General features: G+C 52.3%; 1 protein-coding gene across 1 annotated transcript; it reads right to left on the reverse strand.

Moving 5' to 3' along the window:
* Positions 1-605: 605 nt before the first annotated feature.
* On the reverse strand, positions 606-19,944 carry PRDM14 (PR/SET domain 14). Its single transcript, XM_054394658.1, has 8 exons — positions 19,428-19,944; positions 19,143-19,199; positions 18,904-19,061; positions 18,532-18,802; positions 17,017-17,219; positions 15,462-15,563; positions 14,160-14,340; positions 606-643 (listed from the first exon to the last, which is right to left on the reverse strand). Exons 1-8 carry the CDS (start codon positions 19,942-19,944, stop codon positions 606-608), a joined length of 1,527 nt encoding a protein of 508 aa, XP_054250633.1.

The following is a 19,944-nucleotide window of genomic DNA, read 5'->3' on the forward strand; positions in this document are numbered from 1 at the left end:
TTTTTTTTTTTTTTTTTTTTTTTTTTTTTTTTTGGCAATTATCCTCCAGCACCAGTGAGGTGCAGGCAGCACTGCAGCTGGCAGCATTTTGAACTGTTGGGACACAGTGCAAGCCTCAGTTCCTCTAAAATCCTGACAGCAGAGAAACTCAGGTTTCAAGAGCATCTCCCCATGCTGCCAAGAACTGAGCCATGTGATTAGCAAGTCCCTGGAGTATCTTAAACACAAACCTTTAGGAGCTCATTTCCAAACCTCATTTGGCCATTTTCACCAACAGCTGCAGTTTAAGGTTGGCAACATGAACAGAAGGTGCTCAAGGGCAGCTTTGGAATCCAGCTGGTTGGGTTCATCCAGCTGATAGATCCCCAAGAGCAATGGTGAAGTCTGACCTGCAGTGATGGGCCCAGGATGTTACAACTCCACATCACAGGAAAGTAGGTGACGGCCTGGTGCAAGATGTCCTCCTTCTGTTCACCCATTCTGGTTTCTACTCCGTGGTGCTGCTCTGATCTCATGGGCACATCTTCTGCTCCAGACTGGAAAACTGACCTGATTTATTAAAGAAGTGAAAAAAAGGTTACAAAATACTAATAACCAAAGCACCCCTAGTCCAGCACCATGGGTGCTGGCAGCAGCAGGAGTACTGTGGAAGGCAGGATAAAGGAGGGTCATGCAGTCAGTGCAACAAAGTTGGGGCTTGATTATTCTTGAGAAGCTCAGCAAAGCTCCCACTGGACTGGCAGCAAAGCAGCCTCTCCTTGAAGGAGGTGGTGGTGCTGGATACCAATCCCCAGAGCCATCTGCAAGCTGCTTATATTCCAGAGCAGGGGAATCCTTGTGGATAGGCTTGTTCTGTTCAGATGGATAGAGGCAGGTTAAAGGGTCTGGAGATAAATAATAAATGAGTGACAGCTCAAGACCACAATTAGGCCAATCTTAATAAGCATCAGTTCCAAAGGATGAGGGATTCATGCTTAGGAGTGACCACTACAAAATAAATGTCCTGCTGTGGGCTGAGTGGCCAGAGGGGACAGAGTCCCTTGGAGCTGCAGCTGATAAAAAAGGCTCCCACCTTAAGGATATAGATGGGGAAACCAACAGTGAAGGTCAGGAGACCAGCTCAGCCTCTCAGCACATCAGGCAGGAGTTTGTTTCCTGTGCTCACAGAAGACACCACAGGCAGTCACAAGACATCTGCAGACATCCTTCTGCCTTGCACTGCCCCAGCAGCAGCCCTCCAGCCTCATCCACAGGGAGGAACCAGAGCCTTTGTCCACCCTCCAGTCACACAACCCTAACCTCCAGCAGGGATCTCCCAAGCATCACTGGCTCTGCCCTGCTGGGACCCCATTCTCAACCCAGAGGTGGGGAGCCCCCTCCTGGGGCCTTTCAAAATCTAACAATAGGGACTACCCTAAACTTGGTTCCAGCTCTACTGCCTGGGTCTTCTCAGGGCAGCTGAAGCAGCCTGTAAAACACAGCACAGACAAAGCAAACCCAGTGAGTTGTTAGACCCTGATTGCTTGTTTCCCTTCTCCCCTCTTGGTGCTGTTTATTTGATCACTGTTCTGAGTGGCGCAACACCCCCTGATGGGCCTGGCCCCTGCTGAGCACATGAGCTCATCTGCCTCCTAATCCCATCTCCTGTCAAACCCAGCACTGGCAAACCACAGCGTTCCAGGTGGGTGGAAGCTCCTCAGTTCCACACTGCTCACTGCTCTTGCACCTCTGCTGGAGGACAGCAGCCTCAGGGATAAGGTGTGGCAATGTCCAAGCCTATAGTAGGAGATCAGGGCAGGACAAATGGCGACTGGCAAGAATCAGAACTTTGGCACGGGATAACAAGAGAGTGACAATGTCAGGGGAGACGTTCAGAATGGAGACATGAATCAATCAGTCAGGGCTGACTTCATGCCCTGAACCAGCCTGATGTTTCCAGTAAAGCAACACCTAGACTGGTACTGGATGCCAGCAAGCTGCTGTTCAGCTCTCGTGGCTAGCTGGCACCCACCATGAGTCCCATCAGTGGCCATGACCATGCAAGACATTGAGTTCTATGCTTAGATCAGTGGTGGTTATTTCTTGTGTGCTGTCTGCACTGTTGTTAACCTGGAACCAAGGAGCTGCAAAGTACAGTCAGGAAGGTAATCACAAAGGCTTCTTAATAGAACCACTGAGGGGTTTTGTGGAACTCAAATTCCTTACAGCAAAGCAATGTAGTAGAGGTTTGAACTTCAGTCTTCCAAGGCAAGCACTCAGTCCCACAAAATACTTTCATATCCACCAGTTTTGCCTTCACAGACATGGCTTTTATTTTAAATCAGCTCTGTAAACCATGGTGCTTCATTCTGCATCCAGCAACCTGGGGCTAACAGTCTCAGGCAGTAAGAGATGGTGCTGCAGACCTCAGTACCACACATGCAGCTCCCAGGAGCAGAGGCAACTGTGTTCCCCTCCCCCACCCCCTTTTGCCCCAGACTGAATGCCTCTCTGGTTGATAAACTCATCCAGCTTCATTTACTGATAGGAAGCTGAGCACCACACCTGGACCCTTTGGTCTGATTTATACCAGCAAAGTGCACAGAAACAAATGGAGCTTCTCTATCTCACTCCTGCCCTCCCCTTGCCTGCCGTTACTCCAGAGCAGGTATCCTTTAATTACCTTCTGCAGGGCCTGAGAGCTTTGATGACTTGATTAAGTCTTGCAGTGCAGTTCCAGTCCCTACCCATCTGATTAATTAGCCCAAACCTTATTAACTTCTTAATTCCAATCAATACTGCATTGATGCTGAACTGTGCAAGGGCAAACTAAGGATAGCTGTTTTGTGAAGACAGAGCCAGGCACTGCTGCCTGCAGCACACAACAATCTGCCCCCAGGGACAGAACTGTGCAGGGGGGCTCTGTTGCCTCCTGGAGCACTTTAACCACCTCTGCAAGACAGCTTGCTGAGTTTCCTCAAACTGAATTTTCTCAGTGGAGTTTCCCAAACCAGAGGCACCTTGGTGTCAACTCTGGGCCAAGGGGCCCCTTCCCAAGCACTGAGCTGCTGCTGCTGGAGGGTGGTGCCCCGGGTGTAAGGGTTGTGTTTTCCTCCTGTACAGAATACTGATGGACTGGGGAAGGTTTTGCAGAGCCCTGCCCTCTGTTGCACACCCAGCCTGTGCAGAGGCAGGAAGAGCCAGCTGGTGGATTTCACTTTGTGTTAATGATGACAAAGAAGACGTTTTGATGCTGAAGGGTTACTGCAGCAGCTGCCAGCACAGCATGGCCAAAGCAGCACCCAGCTGCGGCACCCATCTTCGGCACCCAGCTGCACAGGTGGCATGGCCAAGGGGTGCCCACCAGGGATCCCCATTAAATGCCACCCTTGTCTCTTCTGACCACATGTGCAGCTTTTTTCTGCCCATCAATGTCTGCGTTTCAAAACAATGTCTAGCACCAAGCACCTCCATTATGCTTCCCACAGCCCACTGGCAACAAACCACAACTCTCTGTGCAGTACATTGTCTGGAGGTAGCTGGCAATAAGGACTGTTAATGGTGCTGAGGATCAGTTGCTCTGGAGGGTCTCCAGAGCCTTTCATAGCCATCCCGCCCACCTTTGTGTGCGGTGTCACCATGGGGAGGGACTTTTCCTTCTTAGGGAACAGCCATTAGAGAGGCTGCTTCCAGGCAGATCCCGTGGTGGAGTGTTTGGAAAACAAAGCATGGCCAGGAGTGAGCTCTTCTCACCTTTGGTCATGGGATTGATAAGGAGTCAGGGGCTCTTCCGGGGCTCCACAGTAAGTGCTGAAAATAATCTTCATTAATGCTGCAAAAGCATCTTCACTCCTGAACTATTAGGACTTCTCTGAAGTTTCAGCTCTAAATCCCTGGCCTGGCAGCAGCAGGGTAAATTCCCTAGCACAGAGTTTAAGGACTCCAGAAATGCCTTGCTGTCCTGTATTCATGTCTCAGGGTCTTGCTCCCATTTAAGGTTTACATTTTCAGTGAAGGTTTACATCATCAACCAGTGTTTGTTATCGTTGGCTCCCAGCTACCTCTCACAGCTTCCTAAAGGTGTGAAATCACAGCTGCCATGTGCCAGCCTCACCCCAGTACAGAAGAGCTAAAGTCCTACTCACACTCAGTGAGAGTGCAGTGGTTGCAGCAAACAGGAAGGCAGCCCTTGAGAGCTGCAGAAGAAAGGCAAAGGATGAGCTCCTAGCTTCAAGCTTCCCCTTTTTTACTAAGGGTGATGTTTATGGGATGGGATTCACCTGGAGCCAGCTGAGGTCACTGCCCTGGCTGACTGCAAACTGCTAAGGGCCTGCAGCCCATGGCTGGCCCAGGCTCTGTCCCACAGCACTAGGACACTCTACAATCCTGAGTGAGTGCCGAGTCCAGCGCTATGCTAGAGGTGTGCAGTAAATCGTCTTTACTGGTGCTGGTCTTTGCTGAGGAAGTAGAGTCTGCTTTTCCCCTTGCATTAACACAGCCCTTCCAGAGGCACCCCACAATCCCTTGGTTCCCAGCCTCTCTTAGGACATCAGCAGAACCCAAGCTGTAGCTGGGGACAGCAATGGGTTTGTGAAATATGACACTGCTCATTTGTTGTCATTCTGATTCACACTGCCCTGGAAGGGACTTATGAGGTGCTTAACATCACAGTCTTGTGCTATCACCCTGGTTTCATGGTTGTCCTTTCTCCCCATCCCCAAGGGTGCTGGAGGAGTAAGGTGAGTGCAAGGCCTCAGCACCCACAGCTCATAGGGAAGGACACAGCTCTCCAGACACCTCTGGCTTGCTGCACTTCAGCTGTGCTCAGGGTCAACCAAGAACTTCAGGCAGCCAATGCCCAACACCTGTTGAGTGTCCAACCTATCTCACTTGCTGATTTCCACTGCCCCATCTCCCTGCTGTCCTCTGGAACATGCTCTTTGCTTTGACCTGTCCCTGCTCCTCTCCTCCTCACTGCCGTTCCTCCTCACCCTCTGTCACTCTCCTGACCTTTGCCTTGTCCTGATAAGATACTTACAGACTCCAGCCTCATTCCCACAGATACTCAGGTAGCAACTGATACCTTCCCCCGTCCCTTTTTTCATTACCTGTTCCTCTTCCTCTCCCATCACTGCCACCCTGCTCAGAAACACATAAGCCAGATAAGCCTCAGGGGACACAGAAAGCACTGGAGGAGCCATCAGCTCCTGCTACCAAGCCTTCACCTAGGCCAAGTGCTAGGTGCACAGCCAGCTGCAGCAAGAGGAGAGGACAAAGCAGGCTAGGGCAGGAGTGCAGGACCTGCCATTCCTGCCCAGAGGCACTGCTCTGGGAGGAGCTGCTCATCCTCTGCTTCCCTTTGTGCAGGCACTGATCTGCAGGATGCTTTGTCCCACCAGGAGCCTGTTGGCCACCTCTGCTGGCACTGGGCCATATTGCCTTCCAGGAGCCATGCCCTCAAGGACTGTGGGGTGAGGCTCTTCCTAATCATTGTCTGGGCACATGCCTGACACCAGGAGTGGCTTTATCTGAGCTGCTATGCATTCCGCTGTTGATGCAACCAGAGCTGCCAGCACCAGTGACCAGAGAAGGCTTTTAGCTCATGTGGAAGGTTTCTGTCTCTCATTTGTAACCAGCAAAGGAAGGCTTTCAGGGCCTTCCCATTGCCCCCCAGGCCAGAGGAGTCAGGATTGCAGGAATCACAACATGGGGCTGAGTCGGCCAGCCCAGACATTCTCCTGGGCACCCCTGGACTGTCTAACAAGTAGAGTCGTTACCAAGAGTAATCAGTAAAATGAGATATTCCTACACTGTCTTTGCTCCTATCACAACCTGTCTATCCCATTCCAAACCATGTAACCCTGCTCCTGCAGTAGCTGCTGAAATCCTTCCCTCCAGTTCCTTGGGACTGCAGGCACAGCCTCAGTCCAACCTCTCATACCATCACTTTAAGGTGGAGAACCTGCTGGTCAAGTATGGGACCTCCAGCCTCTGCTAAAGCCTCCTCATTCTTCTGCTGTGCCTGAGGTAGGGGCAGAAACCCAGCACAACAAAGCCCAGCACAGCGGGAGAAGACCTAGTTCTATATGAAACAAAGGGGGAAAGAAAGTCTTCAGTTTATTTTTCCTATATTCCTTCCTCCCAGTGTGTGGAAATGTTGGTCTAAGGAGCATCTAAAGGATGTGAGTTAAGGAATTCTGAAGGGAGCTGCGGTGAGAAGGGTGCCAGCCTCAGCACAATGCAGGTTTCAGGGTAGGATCCATCTTGCTCAGCACCATTAACAAATGGACTGCAGTCTAGAATGGACACGAAATTCCCCCAGATCCCAGGGGCCTGAGCTACAGCTTTCACTTGAGGATAATAATGGAATATTCCTAACCAGGCTGAGTTTGCTAAAACAAACCCAGCTCAAGGTCACACCTCTCAGGACAGGAGATGTTCAATAGAATCCCTGAGGAGGGCAGATGTGGTCCATGCAGATGTACTCACAGTTGTCAATCACACATGGGCTGAGAGCTGAGGTGCACTGGGGGTGTCTTTGTGTTCAGAGGCATTTAAAACATCAAGAAATCAATTTCTGGTAAGAAGCCTTCACACAAGGAAGAGCAAATGTTCTCCCCAGCTCTTTGGGTCTCTTTTTGAATCTTTTACTTGCAGACACTGTGGTTAAATGCATCAGGGGCCTTGGGACAGTCCATCGATGAGGAGCAGCCAAGGACATCCGTGGCTGTGAAAAGCCAGTACCAAGGCAAGGAAAAACAACCCCAACCTGAACATCACCACCAGGTGACTTTTAAAGAGACCACAAAGAGCTCCTCCTCACTCCTCCTGGGGGCTTCTGCAGGAATTCCTTAAAACTTGCCCTTTTTGTTCTCTGTTGGGATTTCCCACAGCAGGAAAAGCACTGCCCTACCTCACATGCCTCAAGCTCTGCTTGTCACATTTCCATGTCCAAAATACCTAAAGCAGTACACAAGAAGGGTGAGCAGCTGGTGACTGCTGCGTTCTGGGATAGAAGCCCAGAGAAGGATCTGAGCCCTCTGCCCCAGGCTGTTCTCTTCTGGTCACTCAAGCAAGAGGTTTCACAATGGGTGCTGCTCACTTATCTGCCTTTCCATCAGGTCCATGGCATATGAGGGGAGTAGCTACTGAGTGCTGGGGAGGAAGTAAGAAAGAGGTGTGACAGGCCAGGAGGATTTCAACACAGAGATTAGGATTGGGGGTAGTTTGTTTGAGAGTTTGTGTGTTTTGTGTTTGGTTTTCTCAAGAACTGGCCAGCCAAGGAGTGAATTCAAGCAGCAGCAATGCTGTAGCAGGCAGTGGGGCTTCACTGGAGCAATGCAGACATCTGGCCTTCTCCCAAAGACCTTCTGAGCCTAGATCTTCTCCCATATGTGTGCTAATGATAATCTGGAAAGTTTAAGTAGGTACAAAGTTGTGTCCATTTGTTCAGCGTTTAAAATAACAAAAGGGCTTCATCTCCTGGGAGAAAGTCAGCACAAAAGGGAGCTCAGCCATGCAGGAGAAGGAAATTCCAGATACACCTAAAGCCTATAACAATAAACTTCAATGAAGAGGGGGAGAAACAGCCACAGCAACCTGTCCGGGCTGTAGTGAAGAGCTGCTGGAACCCAGCTGCAGTGAGGAGACACCCTCCCCACCTCCAACAGAGGAATCGCAGGGTGGGTTCCTGAGCATGGTCTCAGTGGCACACATAGAGTGACCCAGGGAAACTGGCAAAATGGCATTAGGAAGACACAGGCAGCAGGACAAGGTCCTGTCAGGGACAGCACAGCAAAGTGGTCAAGAGGGACACTTGCTTGCTTTGGGCTGGGCCAAGGAAGCAAACACAGAACTGTGCTGTCTGCTGCTCAGGGCTCTGAGATGTGCAACAGCTCAGCTGCACTTCTGTTGGGGTTTGGTTTTCATTTGGAAAAACAAGAATTGATATCCTTCTCTGTCTTTACAAAACCTCTGAAGAGCTAAAGACAAAAATCTAAGAGCTAAGTTTGTGACAGTGTCCATCAGCCTTGCTCCCTCTCAGACCATCTTTCAGCAGAGGAACCACAAACAGAAGGTCACCAAAATAGCTCCATCACCTCCCTCAGTTGCAGTCCAAAAAAGAAAGGCTTGGAAGAGATCAACTTGCCCTACACAGCTGGGAGCCAGAGGTGCTGCCCAGAGCAGCCCAGCCCACCCAGAAGCTTCAGGACTGGGGCCATTGTGCTGCAAAGGAGCCATTGTGGTGAAATCAAAAGGGATGGCTGCAAATACCTTTACATGTCAATTCTGGTGTCAGAACAGAGCAGGTCAAGCAGGGCTGACCCTCAGAGCAGGTTAAACTCCTGAGGGGTGGAGATAATCTCCCAGCAGGAAGGGAGGAAAGTGCTGGGCCAAGATGCTTTCACACTCCCCATGACCAGCTTTAGGCTACAGAGCTGACTATTACCACAGTCATTGTCATTAGTATCTTGAAATCTGCTGCCTGCATTCAGGCATCTATCAGGAACCCCATTAGTGCCGGCAATAAGCCCCAAGAAGGAGGGGAGGAAACTCCTCCACCGATAAATGAAGGTTCCTGTTGACTCCATTCCCATCAGCTGTGTTAATTCCAAAGTGATGTTTATTGGTAAATCAGATTTCCCCCATCACCAGCTGGACGAGTCTCCTGCCAGAGGTTTGGTGGGGGAGGGTTATTACCACACACAGCTACGAACATTTGGGATCTACTGGACAGGGGGGAGCTGAACATCACCTGCTCCTGCATGGAAAATGTGTGCCCCAAAGGTAGCACTGCCCCTGTGTCCTGGGTGCTTTCCTGATAGATGCTCTGACAGGACTCAACCATCTGCAGCTGAAGCCCCTCGGATTAAACTCCAGCAGGTTAAACTCATGCAGAGTTCCTAATGACCACAAGAACTCCACTCCAGCCTTGGGTGTGAGAACTATTTATGAGGCTGACCCTTTAATTACTCTCTCGTGTAGAAATCTCTGATAATGTGTCTCTGATAGCTTGACAAATATGGACCTACAGAGCACGGATCAATAGCCAGAGTCACACCACAAAGCAGCTCCCCCGAGTGCAAGTGCTGAGATGTATTGGCAGCAAAGCTCTTCAGAGGACTCACCCCTTCAGCTGGGCACCATCAGCTCTGCCCTACTGCAGAAGGGGCCAGGGAACATAAAACAGCACACAAGGGATGCTGAATATCCAGATAAAGGCTGGAAAGGGAAGGAACCCCTGTCCCACTAGGGCCTGTGGATGCCATGGCTGGCAGCAGGACAAGAAGAGCTGCTGCCATCTGCCATGGCTGTAAAGTCTTCTGCTCACCCTTTCTGTTCAGACAGGGCTGACATTTGTTCCAAGCCAGTGAAATCCTGCTGCGAGGAGGATGAGTCCCAAAGACACTGATTGCAGAGAAAGTAAAGATACAATTTAAGATATTTTATAGTAATTTTGATTTCCTTATCACTACTAGGAATGATCCATCTACCAGACAGATAATTAAAGACAAATCTCACAGACCAGAGCACACCATGGATTTTGGGGTGAGGTTTTAAATGCTTCCAGCCACTTCAGTTTTCCTTCTCTCCTGAATTCCCCCCAATTAAAGTATTTTCTCTCGTTCAGAAGAGCAATTCTTCCCCTTTAGCACTCCCATGGAACCTGTCTGCCACAGAAACATCCAGGCCAAAACAGTCCCCAGGAGACAAAATCAATCAAAGCCATAAAAGAGGAATGCTTTTATCATGCAGATCCTGCTGCTCATGCCTCACAGTTGCAAACCCAACAGCAGCTGAACAGGGTTGGACAGACCCTCTGGAGAAGGTCTTGGCAGTTACTCCACCAGGAGCCAACACAGCTTTGTAATTTGGATACTACAGTTGTTACAAACCCAACCTATGAGAGCAGGGCACCTTGACATGGTGAGGACAGCATCACAGTGGGGTAGGAAGACAAAAGGGGCTTAAACTCCTTAATCCAGGCACCTTCCCCAAGCAGAGCTGAACTCAGAGAGGTTTCCTTCAAGGCTGCCTCCCTGAACTCTCTCCTTGATGGAAAGAAACTCAAAACTACCAGACAGGCTCCCTCTCTCCATCCCTTCTTCTGCAGAGCTCCACATTAGACTCAACACAGCCTTGGGAAGGGTTCTGGGGGGACAGTAAAAGAGCCCAGATCTCAAATAAGAAGATGGCTCTTTTCCAGGGATTTTCCCTTTTGCTGATGTGTTTTTCATGCTAGGTTTTGGTTGGTGTGCCCTGAGTAACCGTGCCTGGGATTCCTCCAGCTCTGAGAGTAAGTGGAAAGGCTTAGAGAGGGGTGGGGTACTTAGAAGTGGTAATTTAGTGATAAATACAGTAATAGCCATCAAGGTTTCATACCACCCTTGCCCACAGGTCCATCCAAGTCAAGACAAAAAAATTATTTTGAGTAGCAAAGGCCTGGATCAGCCTCATTACACTGTGCAAGGACCCCCAGCAGACTCCTGCCTCAGCTCTTCAGAGCCATGGTGTGATGCCTTCTCTTACTGCCCGCATGGAGATGGGAGGAAGCCCTGGAGAAGGCAGCTCTAGACACATCAGGAAAGCTACAAGCATTGCTGTCCTGTAGGGCAGGATGCATCTCAGCATTGCACATGGCACAGAGGAGAAAGCCCCCAGTCCCACTAGTGCTCACTGCTCCTGCCTTGCCCATCGCCAGCAGCAGTGAAAGCAGGATGCTGCCAGCTGATGGCTGTGTTGGTGGGAAACAGCCACACATCAGGCTGGGGGGAGGTTCAAGAAAGCAAATGGATTCTCCTTGAGTTGGTAACTTGGGGCTTCACATCCTGGAAAAAAAAAAAAAAAAAGATGAAAACATATTCTACTCTTCAGTAAAGAATGGTTTGAGTCTGCTGTGAAACTGATACTGCAGCAGCACAGGGTCCTGCCTGCTGCCTGCCTGCTCCATAATTGCCCTGCACTAGGGACTGGGGTCTGCTGCTCATTTGCTCCAGTGCAGATTGCTATTGAGTGAGCCCCTTAATGGGGGTCCCATGCCTCCTGGGAGCCCAGAGCTTGCAGCAGAGCTGCCTTGCCCTCCACCCTGACAGCCATTAGAGAATCAATGCAGGTAATCCCTCAGCTGGGGGGCTGCTGGGGAGTCACTTGTAGGAAAGTGAGACTTCTCCAGGGAGCAGCTGGCCACCACATCCCCACCACACCAGGCAGCATCCTCCAGCCCACGCAGAGGGAACACCACTGACCGCATGGGCCAAAGGCTGGACTGAGCCTTCCTCCTTAGGGAGGGATCTCCACATCTTGACTGCACTCCAGGGATTATATAGGAATTGCTTTTGTTGGGTATTTAGCCCAGGGATCCATCCCTTTCCTTAACAGACCAAGGATGTTTCTCTGCCACTGCATTTCTGTCAGTGACTAAAGTGTCTCCTCCTGGTTCTGCTCCAGACCCTGTAGTCAGGAGGAGAAGCTGCTGGTCCCCTTAAAAATGAGGTGAAAAAAGAGGGAAGGAAGGGAGCAAAGCCCACATCTGCCAACAACCCTCCTGTACCTGAGGACCTGCACTTTGTCAGAGCTCCCCTGCTGAATGACCTCTTTTAACAGACAGTTTGGCACTAATCAATATTTGTCTGTGGCATCATCTCCAACTTACTCAGCTCCTTACTGTTCCTTGCCTTCACTCAGTAGTTAACCACCTCCCTCTCCCCAGGTCCCCTGAGGAGCACAGAGGGATGGGGACCAGAGGTTTGAAAAGGGAAGATGCAGAAGATGGCAGAGGCAGCAGATGTCAGGGGCCAGGGTTTTTGTTCCCCAGCACTGGCCAATCTGAGCTCTGGAACCACGTTTTTTTGTCTCACCATTGTCATTCAGCACCCAGGGGCTTTGCAGTCTCACATTGCTCATCTTCTCCCCCTGCCCCAAGAAAACAGCCCTGATTGCCCTCACTCTCTGGTTTCTGTTTAGGTCACTTTCTGTTTAAAAATCTAAAAACCCTGAAACAGTAAATGCAAAGCACTTCAAATCAGCTGGGGTCTTACTGGCTGGTTCCTTCCAGGAACTCCCTGCCACTCCCCTTGGCAGGGCCAATTTTAACCCTAGTCAGGGTACAGAGGATCCAGAGTGCTGTCAGGTCCATCTTTTCCATCCCTTTGCCCTGGGTAGTGCAGCAAGGATGAGAACATCCCCAGGAAGGAGACCCCAGATGGGTGGGTGCAGAAGCACCTCCTGCTCTGAACCTAACCCCTCCTAGGCCCTGCCTGGGAAGGACAGCAGTGTGCTTGCCCTGGCAGCACCACTCTGGTCATGCAGAAGCAAACCTGCTGTGGGCTGGCCAGTCTCAGCCTGGTCCCCACCCTGCTGTGAGGGTGCTTCTGGCTAAGTGCCACCCCACTGCCCCCAGCCCAGCAGGGACTAATGTTCAGAAGGGGAAGGACCTTGCCATGGGGCAGCTCAATGCCTTCTCAGTGCTCAGTCCAGATCCATCATCTTGCTTGCCAGCGGGAATGATCTCAATCCAGACCTGAATGGACTGGGCTGTTGGGGTACTTAGAGCCTAATCCATCAAGGCACTGGGTGCCTTTGACTCCTGATGCAGCCAGCTGCTACCCAGGAGGACAAGAACCCCCAATAGAGGACAGTGACTGTAATGACACAGAAAATACCCTTCATCTCCTTGCTGGTATCTCAAACACACATCTCCAGTATACCAAGCAGGAAATAACCCACAGCCCAGCAGCAGATGCTCCAACTTCCAGTAATTTATTGCCACCCTTTCTAGGAACCTCGATGAAAACGTCTTTAATAACATGGCCACAAACTACAGAAGCTGGAGTAGCTCGATAACCCCAACAGGCAGGGTTACCCACACAGCTCACAGTGCCTCCAGAGCTGTTTCTAGTCACAACCCTTCACTACCAGGTAGTCAATGTCACCAAACCCCAGGTTTCTTATGGGACAGACTTCACATCTTTTGGCCAGAGTTCTCCATGCTTGGGGGAAAACAGTGCCATAGGGACAGGCAGCTGGGACTAAGGCTCAGTTCCTCCTGTAGGCAGGAGCAGACAATTCTCTGCTTGGGGGTCCCACCCATTTAGAGCTCACCAGTTCAGCCCCCCAGTGTGTACAGCACCCAGACTGATGCATGGCAGGAATCTTAGACATCAAAACAAGCAAATAAAAGCTCACTTACTGCAGACACTACCCAGTGCTGGGCCTCAGCATTTTACTTACAAGTACATCTATAAATGCATTTTTAAATACTTTGGCTATAGAAGCAATGAGGAGAGAGCAACTTCAGGTACAGTAAAGCACAGGGAATTAGTGCAAATCAAATTATTTACAGACACAGTAGCTGTGTGACAGAACTCAATGTGCAGGTAACTTCTAGCCCTGCACTGAGTCTAAAGAGGGTAAAGGTTGGCACAAAAACCACTTTTATCTCCAATATTCACGTGCAAAGACCTTGTCAGTCCCTAGGGGATGTAGGGTATCAGAACATCATCATCCCAGCCCAAGGAGCCCCCCATTTATTGCACATCACCCTTGTCCTAGGAGCTGGATGAAGCACCCCTAATGCTGGTCCAACAGTCAGCAGCTGACATTCAAAGAGAGCATCTCTAAAGCCCTGCAGGCCAAGGGGAAGCAGACCCCAGAGCTGGTCACACACCTAAGGCAAGCAAACACAGCCTTGGGGAACTGCACTTGATAACAGCATCCCTCACACAGGTTTGGCAGGTGCTGCAGCAGGCAGCCCACAGCCATGGCCCTTCAGAGCCACAATCACTCCTCAGTAGCACCTGTGCACAGCAGGCTGAGAGGTGACAATCCTGTGTCCCTTGTGGCATGGCCTGCCCTGGGTGCTCCTGCTCTGACAGGGGGCTTGGACTGCATGATCTCAAGAGGTCCCTTCCAACCCCTGCCCCACTGTGATTCCCTTCTGTGGAATTTACAGCTTGGGAGTGGGAGGGGAAGGTGGGGTAGCACCTGTTGAACTTCACCCCAGCATAAGCTAATGCCAGGCCCCTGCACTCAGTAGCCAGAGGCTGGAGACAGTGCAGAAATAGCCACGGTAGCTGTCACCTCCCGGTTCACACAGAGCCATGCCAGAAGACGGCACAGGGCCAGTAGTTACTGCTTGGTGCCATGGCAGGGACAGGGCAGCTCCCCTGGGCTGCAGTTACTGTGCAGTGTGGCGGGGCAGGGCAGCTCCTTGGGGCCGCGGTCCCGGCCGTGCACGCGCCGCTCGTGGCTGCGGTGTGCGGCGTGCGAGGCGAAGGCCCTGCCACAGTGCTTGCACTTGAAGGGCTTCTCCCCGGAGTGCTGCCGGATGTGTGTGCGCAGGATGCTGGACGCTGTGAACGCCTGCAAGGGGAGAGGGCTGAGGTCAGAGTGCTGCTTGCGCATCCACAGCCTCAGGCTTGGCTAGCTCAGACCCCGCCAGAAGCAGGGCACCAAAAACATCCTTATGTAACTCGAAAACCACTTCGCAGCAACGAGGAGCCAGCAGCAACCACTCAGCTATACAGAGTTAGATGAAGCTCAGAGAGTGGTTTCTGACCAGAGGCACCAGGAAATATCTTCTACTGTCAAAGGAGAGGTCACTGCTGGTCCAGTCAGCTCTGCAGTGCCTTTGTTTGGGAGATTCCATGCAGGTTCATTTCCAGAGTCAAACCCTTTCATGCTGGGGCTTGGATCCAGCTGCCATAACCCATCCCTGCATGCATTTCCCCTCTCCACCACTCTGCTCTCCTCAGTGAGTTCCAGACTGTTATGACCTTAATGCTCAGAGGTTCAACTGACCACGAATGCAGAAGCCCACCCAGTGCAGCACCCATAGGCTGCAAAGCCAATTCCCCACAGCACAAGATGCCAGCCTGGCTGAGCCAGCTGTGCCCAATCACTGAACCTGCTTATTATTTATTAGTCTGGCCAGCCAGCCAAAATCTCCAAGGTGGCAGTGCTGCTGCATCCCATGGACACCACACAGCACCTGGAGCCCTATGGATGTCCATCCAGCAGCAGCTGAGCACCCACTGAGCTTGGTGCTGCGCAGCTCTGATGTTCTTTCAAAGGCATCCTCCTTGCCCAGCTGCACTTCTGTGTCCCCACCAATTCCAGGCAAGCTAGCACAGCCCTGTCTTGCACGTGCAACTTGTGGAGCCAGCCCGCTCAGTGCCCCCCAGAACTGGTGTGACAACGCAAAAAAACCCAGCTTCCTGGTGAAAAGGGGAATACTGAGAACGCTGGACCTCACTGAGTGCCCTGTATGGACCCAAAATGCCTTCAAAGCTTCCCTAGACATTGTCCCAGCAGCAGCTCTGTGCTGGGACAAAGCACAAATTCCATGTTGGATAGCGCACGGGCACCGAGACCAGACCCTACTCACCCTATCTGCACCCAGAACACTCCCCCTGGGGATCAGCCTGAACTGCAAACACCCTCTCCCAAGGCAGGCAGGAGGCAGAGCCAGGGCCGGGCTGTACCTTGTTGCAGTAGACACATTTGTAGGGGCGCTCCCCAGAGTGGACCCGCATGTGCTTGTTCAGGCTGGAGGACTGGGAGAAGCTCTTCCCACACACTGAGCACTAGGGGGAAACAGGGATAAAGGTGAAAGGGAGCACAAAAGAGCAGAGCTAGGACCAGAAATCAGGTGTGCAGGGGGTGCCTGTCTGTGCTTTTCTCCACACATTTGTGCACTCCGGTGCATGAAGACAGCTAGGTCTGCACCACGCCCTTGTTCTGCATGCAAACAGCAGAGCTCCCAGCAGCAACTGTGTGAAACAGTCAGGATTTGACTCTGGTTTAACTTCTTCATTTAAAAAAAAAAAAAAAAGAAATCAACACAAATTTGAAGCTTTTGTAAGTGGTTAGAATAGTTTCATTAAAAATCATCACCCTTCAGAAGAGGAATAGCCAACAGTGTCAGTCAGCAAGGTCTAAAAACATCTGTAAAATCACTTCACAAAAGTTAACCTAGCTTCAGCTGCTGCTTTTATTTTTGCTCAAAAGAGCTTCCTAAATCAAAAGTCCTCAGGAGATCTCTTGAAGTAAATCTTTCAGAAGTTCAAAATAAACTCAGCTGTGGCTAATTTGAAAAATGGGATTTTTGTTGTTTAACTGATGCATTTTGCACCTTTGCATTGAGGTTATTCTGATATAATGCAACATATTCCCAACAAGTTTATCCTCTGCTGTTCTGAAGTATTTCATTCACATGAAAAGGAAAAAAAAAAAAAAAGAAGAGGAAAAAAAAGGTGAAGTGGGAAGTTTCATGGTATTGAATACCCCATACTTAATAGAAAAACGGCTTTCATCTGTTCCTAAATCCATGCAACATTCTGGCACTGTAAAATCACTGCTTCCGTTTAAAAATGGTAAAAGTTAAATTCCCACTGCTGCAGGACAATCTATACAGTGGATCTCTGGAGGATTTTTTTTTTTGACTGATTTAGCAGTGTCATTACCAGCACTGGTACTTGCCCTTGCCAAGCCTTCAGGAGGAGTCAGATTTCCTTCTCCAAGGGCTCCCACAGAAAAACAGAGCTACAGAGGTGTTTGGTAGGGATGGGGAAAGTACCTCGGCAGAGCCCCACTGCTTCCATCAGCTGAAAATCTGCCCCACGCTGAACAAAAACCTTTTATCTCATTTTGTCCCACAGGCATCTGTCTGTCAGCAATCAGGCTGAAGAGGGGACTGAGGGATGCAGGAGATCTGCTCTCCTAGTGCTGGGCAAGTGGAGCACCTTCAGACAAGTGAGCCCCCACTGTGCAGGGGAAGTAGCAAAACCTGCACAACAACGTCTGAAATTCCTGGGAGAAGTGTGGCTTCATTTCAAACTTGCTGAGACCATGACAGTTTGGGCACATGTGTATAGGAGTTGATATAAATCCAATATTTATTCCACTAAGCTGCCGAAGAAGATAAACTTTCCCATACCGTGCCAGCAGTTTGCTGCCAGCATCTCAGCTCAGCCAAAACACCTCTTTAATGAGCCCCCTCCAGCCAGTCAGTGCAGAGAGACCTCGGCTCAGGCTCACCTTGTGAGGTCTGTGCTTCTCATGGACGTGGAGAATGTGGATCCTCAGCCTGTTCCTCTTCTCGAAGGAGCGGCTGCAGAGGTGACAAGGGAATTTGCGGTCCCCCTGGTCCACGCAGCGAGTGTACTTGAGATGCTTATCCCTGTAGGACTTGTAAGAAAAGACCTTCCCGCAGCGCTCGCACTTGAAGCTCTCCCCGGCCTCTGTAAGGCAGAATGGACCGTGCCACCCCTCGCGTCAGAAAGGAAGGTGCCACCTCCTTTCACACCACGGCCACGGGGGCTCACCTCGGACTTGTTTGCTGGTTAGAGCTCCTCCCCAACAGGGGGATTTAAGTCTCCGGGGTGTTAATGGCGTCTGGCAACATCGTTAAAATACACCTCGAGTAAAAGGCGCTTGGAGTCTAACAGGGAAGAGCAAACTGGAGCCCATAGCCTGATAAAATCCCTGGTTTTCGCTCCCGACCTCAAAACCACCGCTGCAGCCCCGGGAGCAGGAAGCGAATGTGCACAGAGCCAGCGCGAAGCCCGCACAGGAGCGGCCCCCGCGGCGATGATTTCTTGGCCGCTAATTTTACCTCTGGTCCCCAACAGGAAAAATAAATCTGCGCATCTTCCCGTTCTCAGAAGGCTGCCCAACAACCCACAGGTATTTGGCTTGCTTTTGCATTGCAAACGGCTGCTGACCGCTGGGGTTAGGGAAAACACAGAAAGCCTTCCAAACGTTGACAGATTTTTCTGCCTTTAATAAAAGTAACTTGGGCTGAAGCCTTGGAAAGAGACAAACCATTTCCCAGCCTCCGAACCGGGCTCCTTGAGACAACACCCACGAGTATCCCCACGCAGATTTTCATGCTAATTTGCCTCTTCTCCCTTATCGTGCACCCATCCCGCAGCCGCTCCGCCTTCCCCGGCGCTGGGCACAAATCCCTTCTCTCCGCACCGAGTTTTTCTGACCTCTGGCTCTTTGTAGCCTTACAAACGGAATTTCCCCTAGAAAAAGCGCGTTTGGGGGTTCCCCTGCCGCGAACACCGGCATCGCCGCTTCGGGACGGCCCCAGCCCGCCCTAGTTACCCGGAGGGTTAATGCCACCAAAATATCATTAAGTCACCAGGGAAAGATGGGGCCAAAACGAGAATAGCTCCCCCCAAACTCTTTTCCTCCTCAAACAGGGTCCCCCAGCTGCAGAGCCGGGGCAGACTCAGCCCAGCCCCACCAGATGTTTTGCAACCCAAGACGTGCTCGTTGAGCTCCCCAGAACAGCGACCCGGGGACTGCGGATGCATCTCCCTGCAGACAGACCCGCGGTGCCCAGGGCAAGCCGCTTTTTGGGGTGCTGGGAGCCAGAGGAGAGGGAGGGCGAGCACCGCTACCCCGGAGGTCCGTTCACAAGGTCGGACACCAGCACCCAGGGACGGGGGAGGGTCCGAATTGACACCGCCGAGAAGAGGTTGATAGCCGAGTGCTTTACCTCCCTTCGTGCCTGCCCAGCTCCGTCATTGGGCGCAGGCTCACCTTCGGGGTGCTGCGGAGGTCTCTTGCCCTCTGTCAAGCTCTTCAGGCTGACCGGGATGCCCAGGAACTGCACGTAGCAGTCACCGTACCACACGAGCAGCTCCTGCTTGGGCAGGATGTCCTTGCAGCTCTCGTAGAAGATCTGCCCCTGGCACTGGATAGCCGTCAGGTTCTGCTCCTCAGGGAAGCGGGCGCAGTTCACCAGCGACATCCAATTGCCGGAGGTGCCTTTCCCGTCGATGAAGTGGCTCAGGCGGCCGTATTCAAAGATCTGGAGAGCAGAGAGGACCGGGTCAGGTCGGACTAAGCCCACTACCCTCACCGGCCCGACCCCAGCCCCGTTTCGGGCGTGCCCGGCGGTGCCTCCGCTACCTCCCACATCAGCGAGTTATCGTCGTAAGTCTTGATCTCGCTGGTGTTCACCACCCTGCCCTGGAAAGGGCCGAAGCGGACTCCTTTGGGGATGGGGTCCGTGCAGAACACGCCGAGCTGAGACACGTCCCCATAGGCCACCCGCAGCACCGAGAGCCCTACAGGGGTACAAGGCGGGGGGCTCGGCAGGGCCGGAGTGGACAAGGGGAGGGGTGGGGGAGCCAGGACCAGATCCCTACCTTCGGGCAGTTGCAGTGCGTCCCTGTCGAGCAACGGGCAGGAGGAGTCCGCAGCACCTGCCAAAGAGGGGACCCCGTCTTCAGCCCGACCCCATCGAAGCAGCAGGACCTGGGGAGAGGGTCCTGCCCTCCCCCCAACCCTCATTGCCTCCTGGCCCTTCCCCAGAGTGGCCTTATGGTGACGGAAAGCCACGGGAAAGGGGTGCCCGGTTGCCGCGGCACCACCTGCATCGCCGCTTCGGTGACCGTACCCGAACCCCACCCGGTGCCAGTCCAACCCCTTACCCGGGCTGTCGGGGGACAGGCGGAGCCCCGAGATGGCGTGCAGGCTGCCGGCCGGCTGGCTGCGGAGTGTCCCGTAGAGTACGGCCTGGAGCTGCTCCTCGCTGAAGCGGTACCGGCCGGGCTCTTCCGGGCTGCGGGCAGCCCGGCGCGGGGAGGTCGGGCAGAGCAGCGGTACCGAGTCCAGGACCCCCACACCGAGGGGCGAGTCCTCCGCGGGTGGGTCGTGGTTCGACGGCCTGGCGTAGAGGGGCGGGGGGGGGCGGGGGAAGAGCTCAGATGGGGGCTGATGGGGCGGCTGCATCAGGAGAGAAAGAGCCCTGCTGAAGGTGGTCAGCGGTGGAGAAGGGGGGAGCAGCCCTCCCAGGGACTTCGGGAGTTGGAAGAAGTCGGGGAACACCTCGAAGTACGGAGCGGGAGACAGGAAGGAAGAGCAGAAGGCAGCGAAGTTGGCGGGGCTCACCCCGGGCACGTCCCCGCCATCCCCAAGGCACGTCTCGCCGGGCAGGGACAGAGCCAT

Source organism: Indicator indicator, chromosome 31 (genome assembly GCF_027791375.1).
Source record: "Indicator indicator isolate 239-I01 chromosome 31, UM_Iind_1.1, whole genome shotgun sequence".
NCBI lineage: Eukaryota > Metazoa > Chordata > Aves > Piciformes > Indicatoridae > Indicator > Indicator indicator.

Bases quoted from the DNA above. Each gene is read 5' to 3' on its own strand.
- PRDM14 (XM_054394658.1), bottom strand. From the start codon at position 19,944: ATGGCTCTGTCCCTGCCCGGCGAGACGTGCCTTGGGGATGGCGGGGAC. The intron at 19,200-19,427 runs GTAAGGGGTTGG...CCTCTTTGGCAG, and splicing joins CCTGTCCCCCGACAGCCCGG to GTGCTGCGGACTCCTCCTGC. The intron at 15,564-17,016 runs GTGAGCCTGAGC...GTTTCCCCCTAG, and splicing joins AGAAGCACAGACCTCACAAG to TGCTCAGTGTGTGGGAAGAG.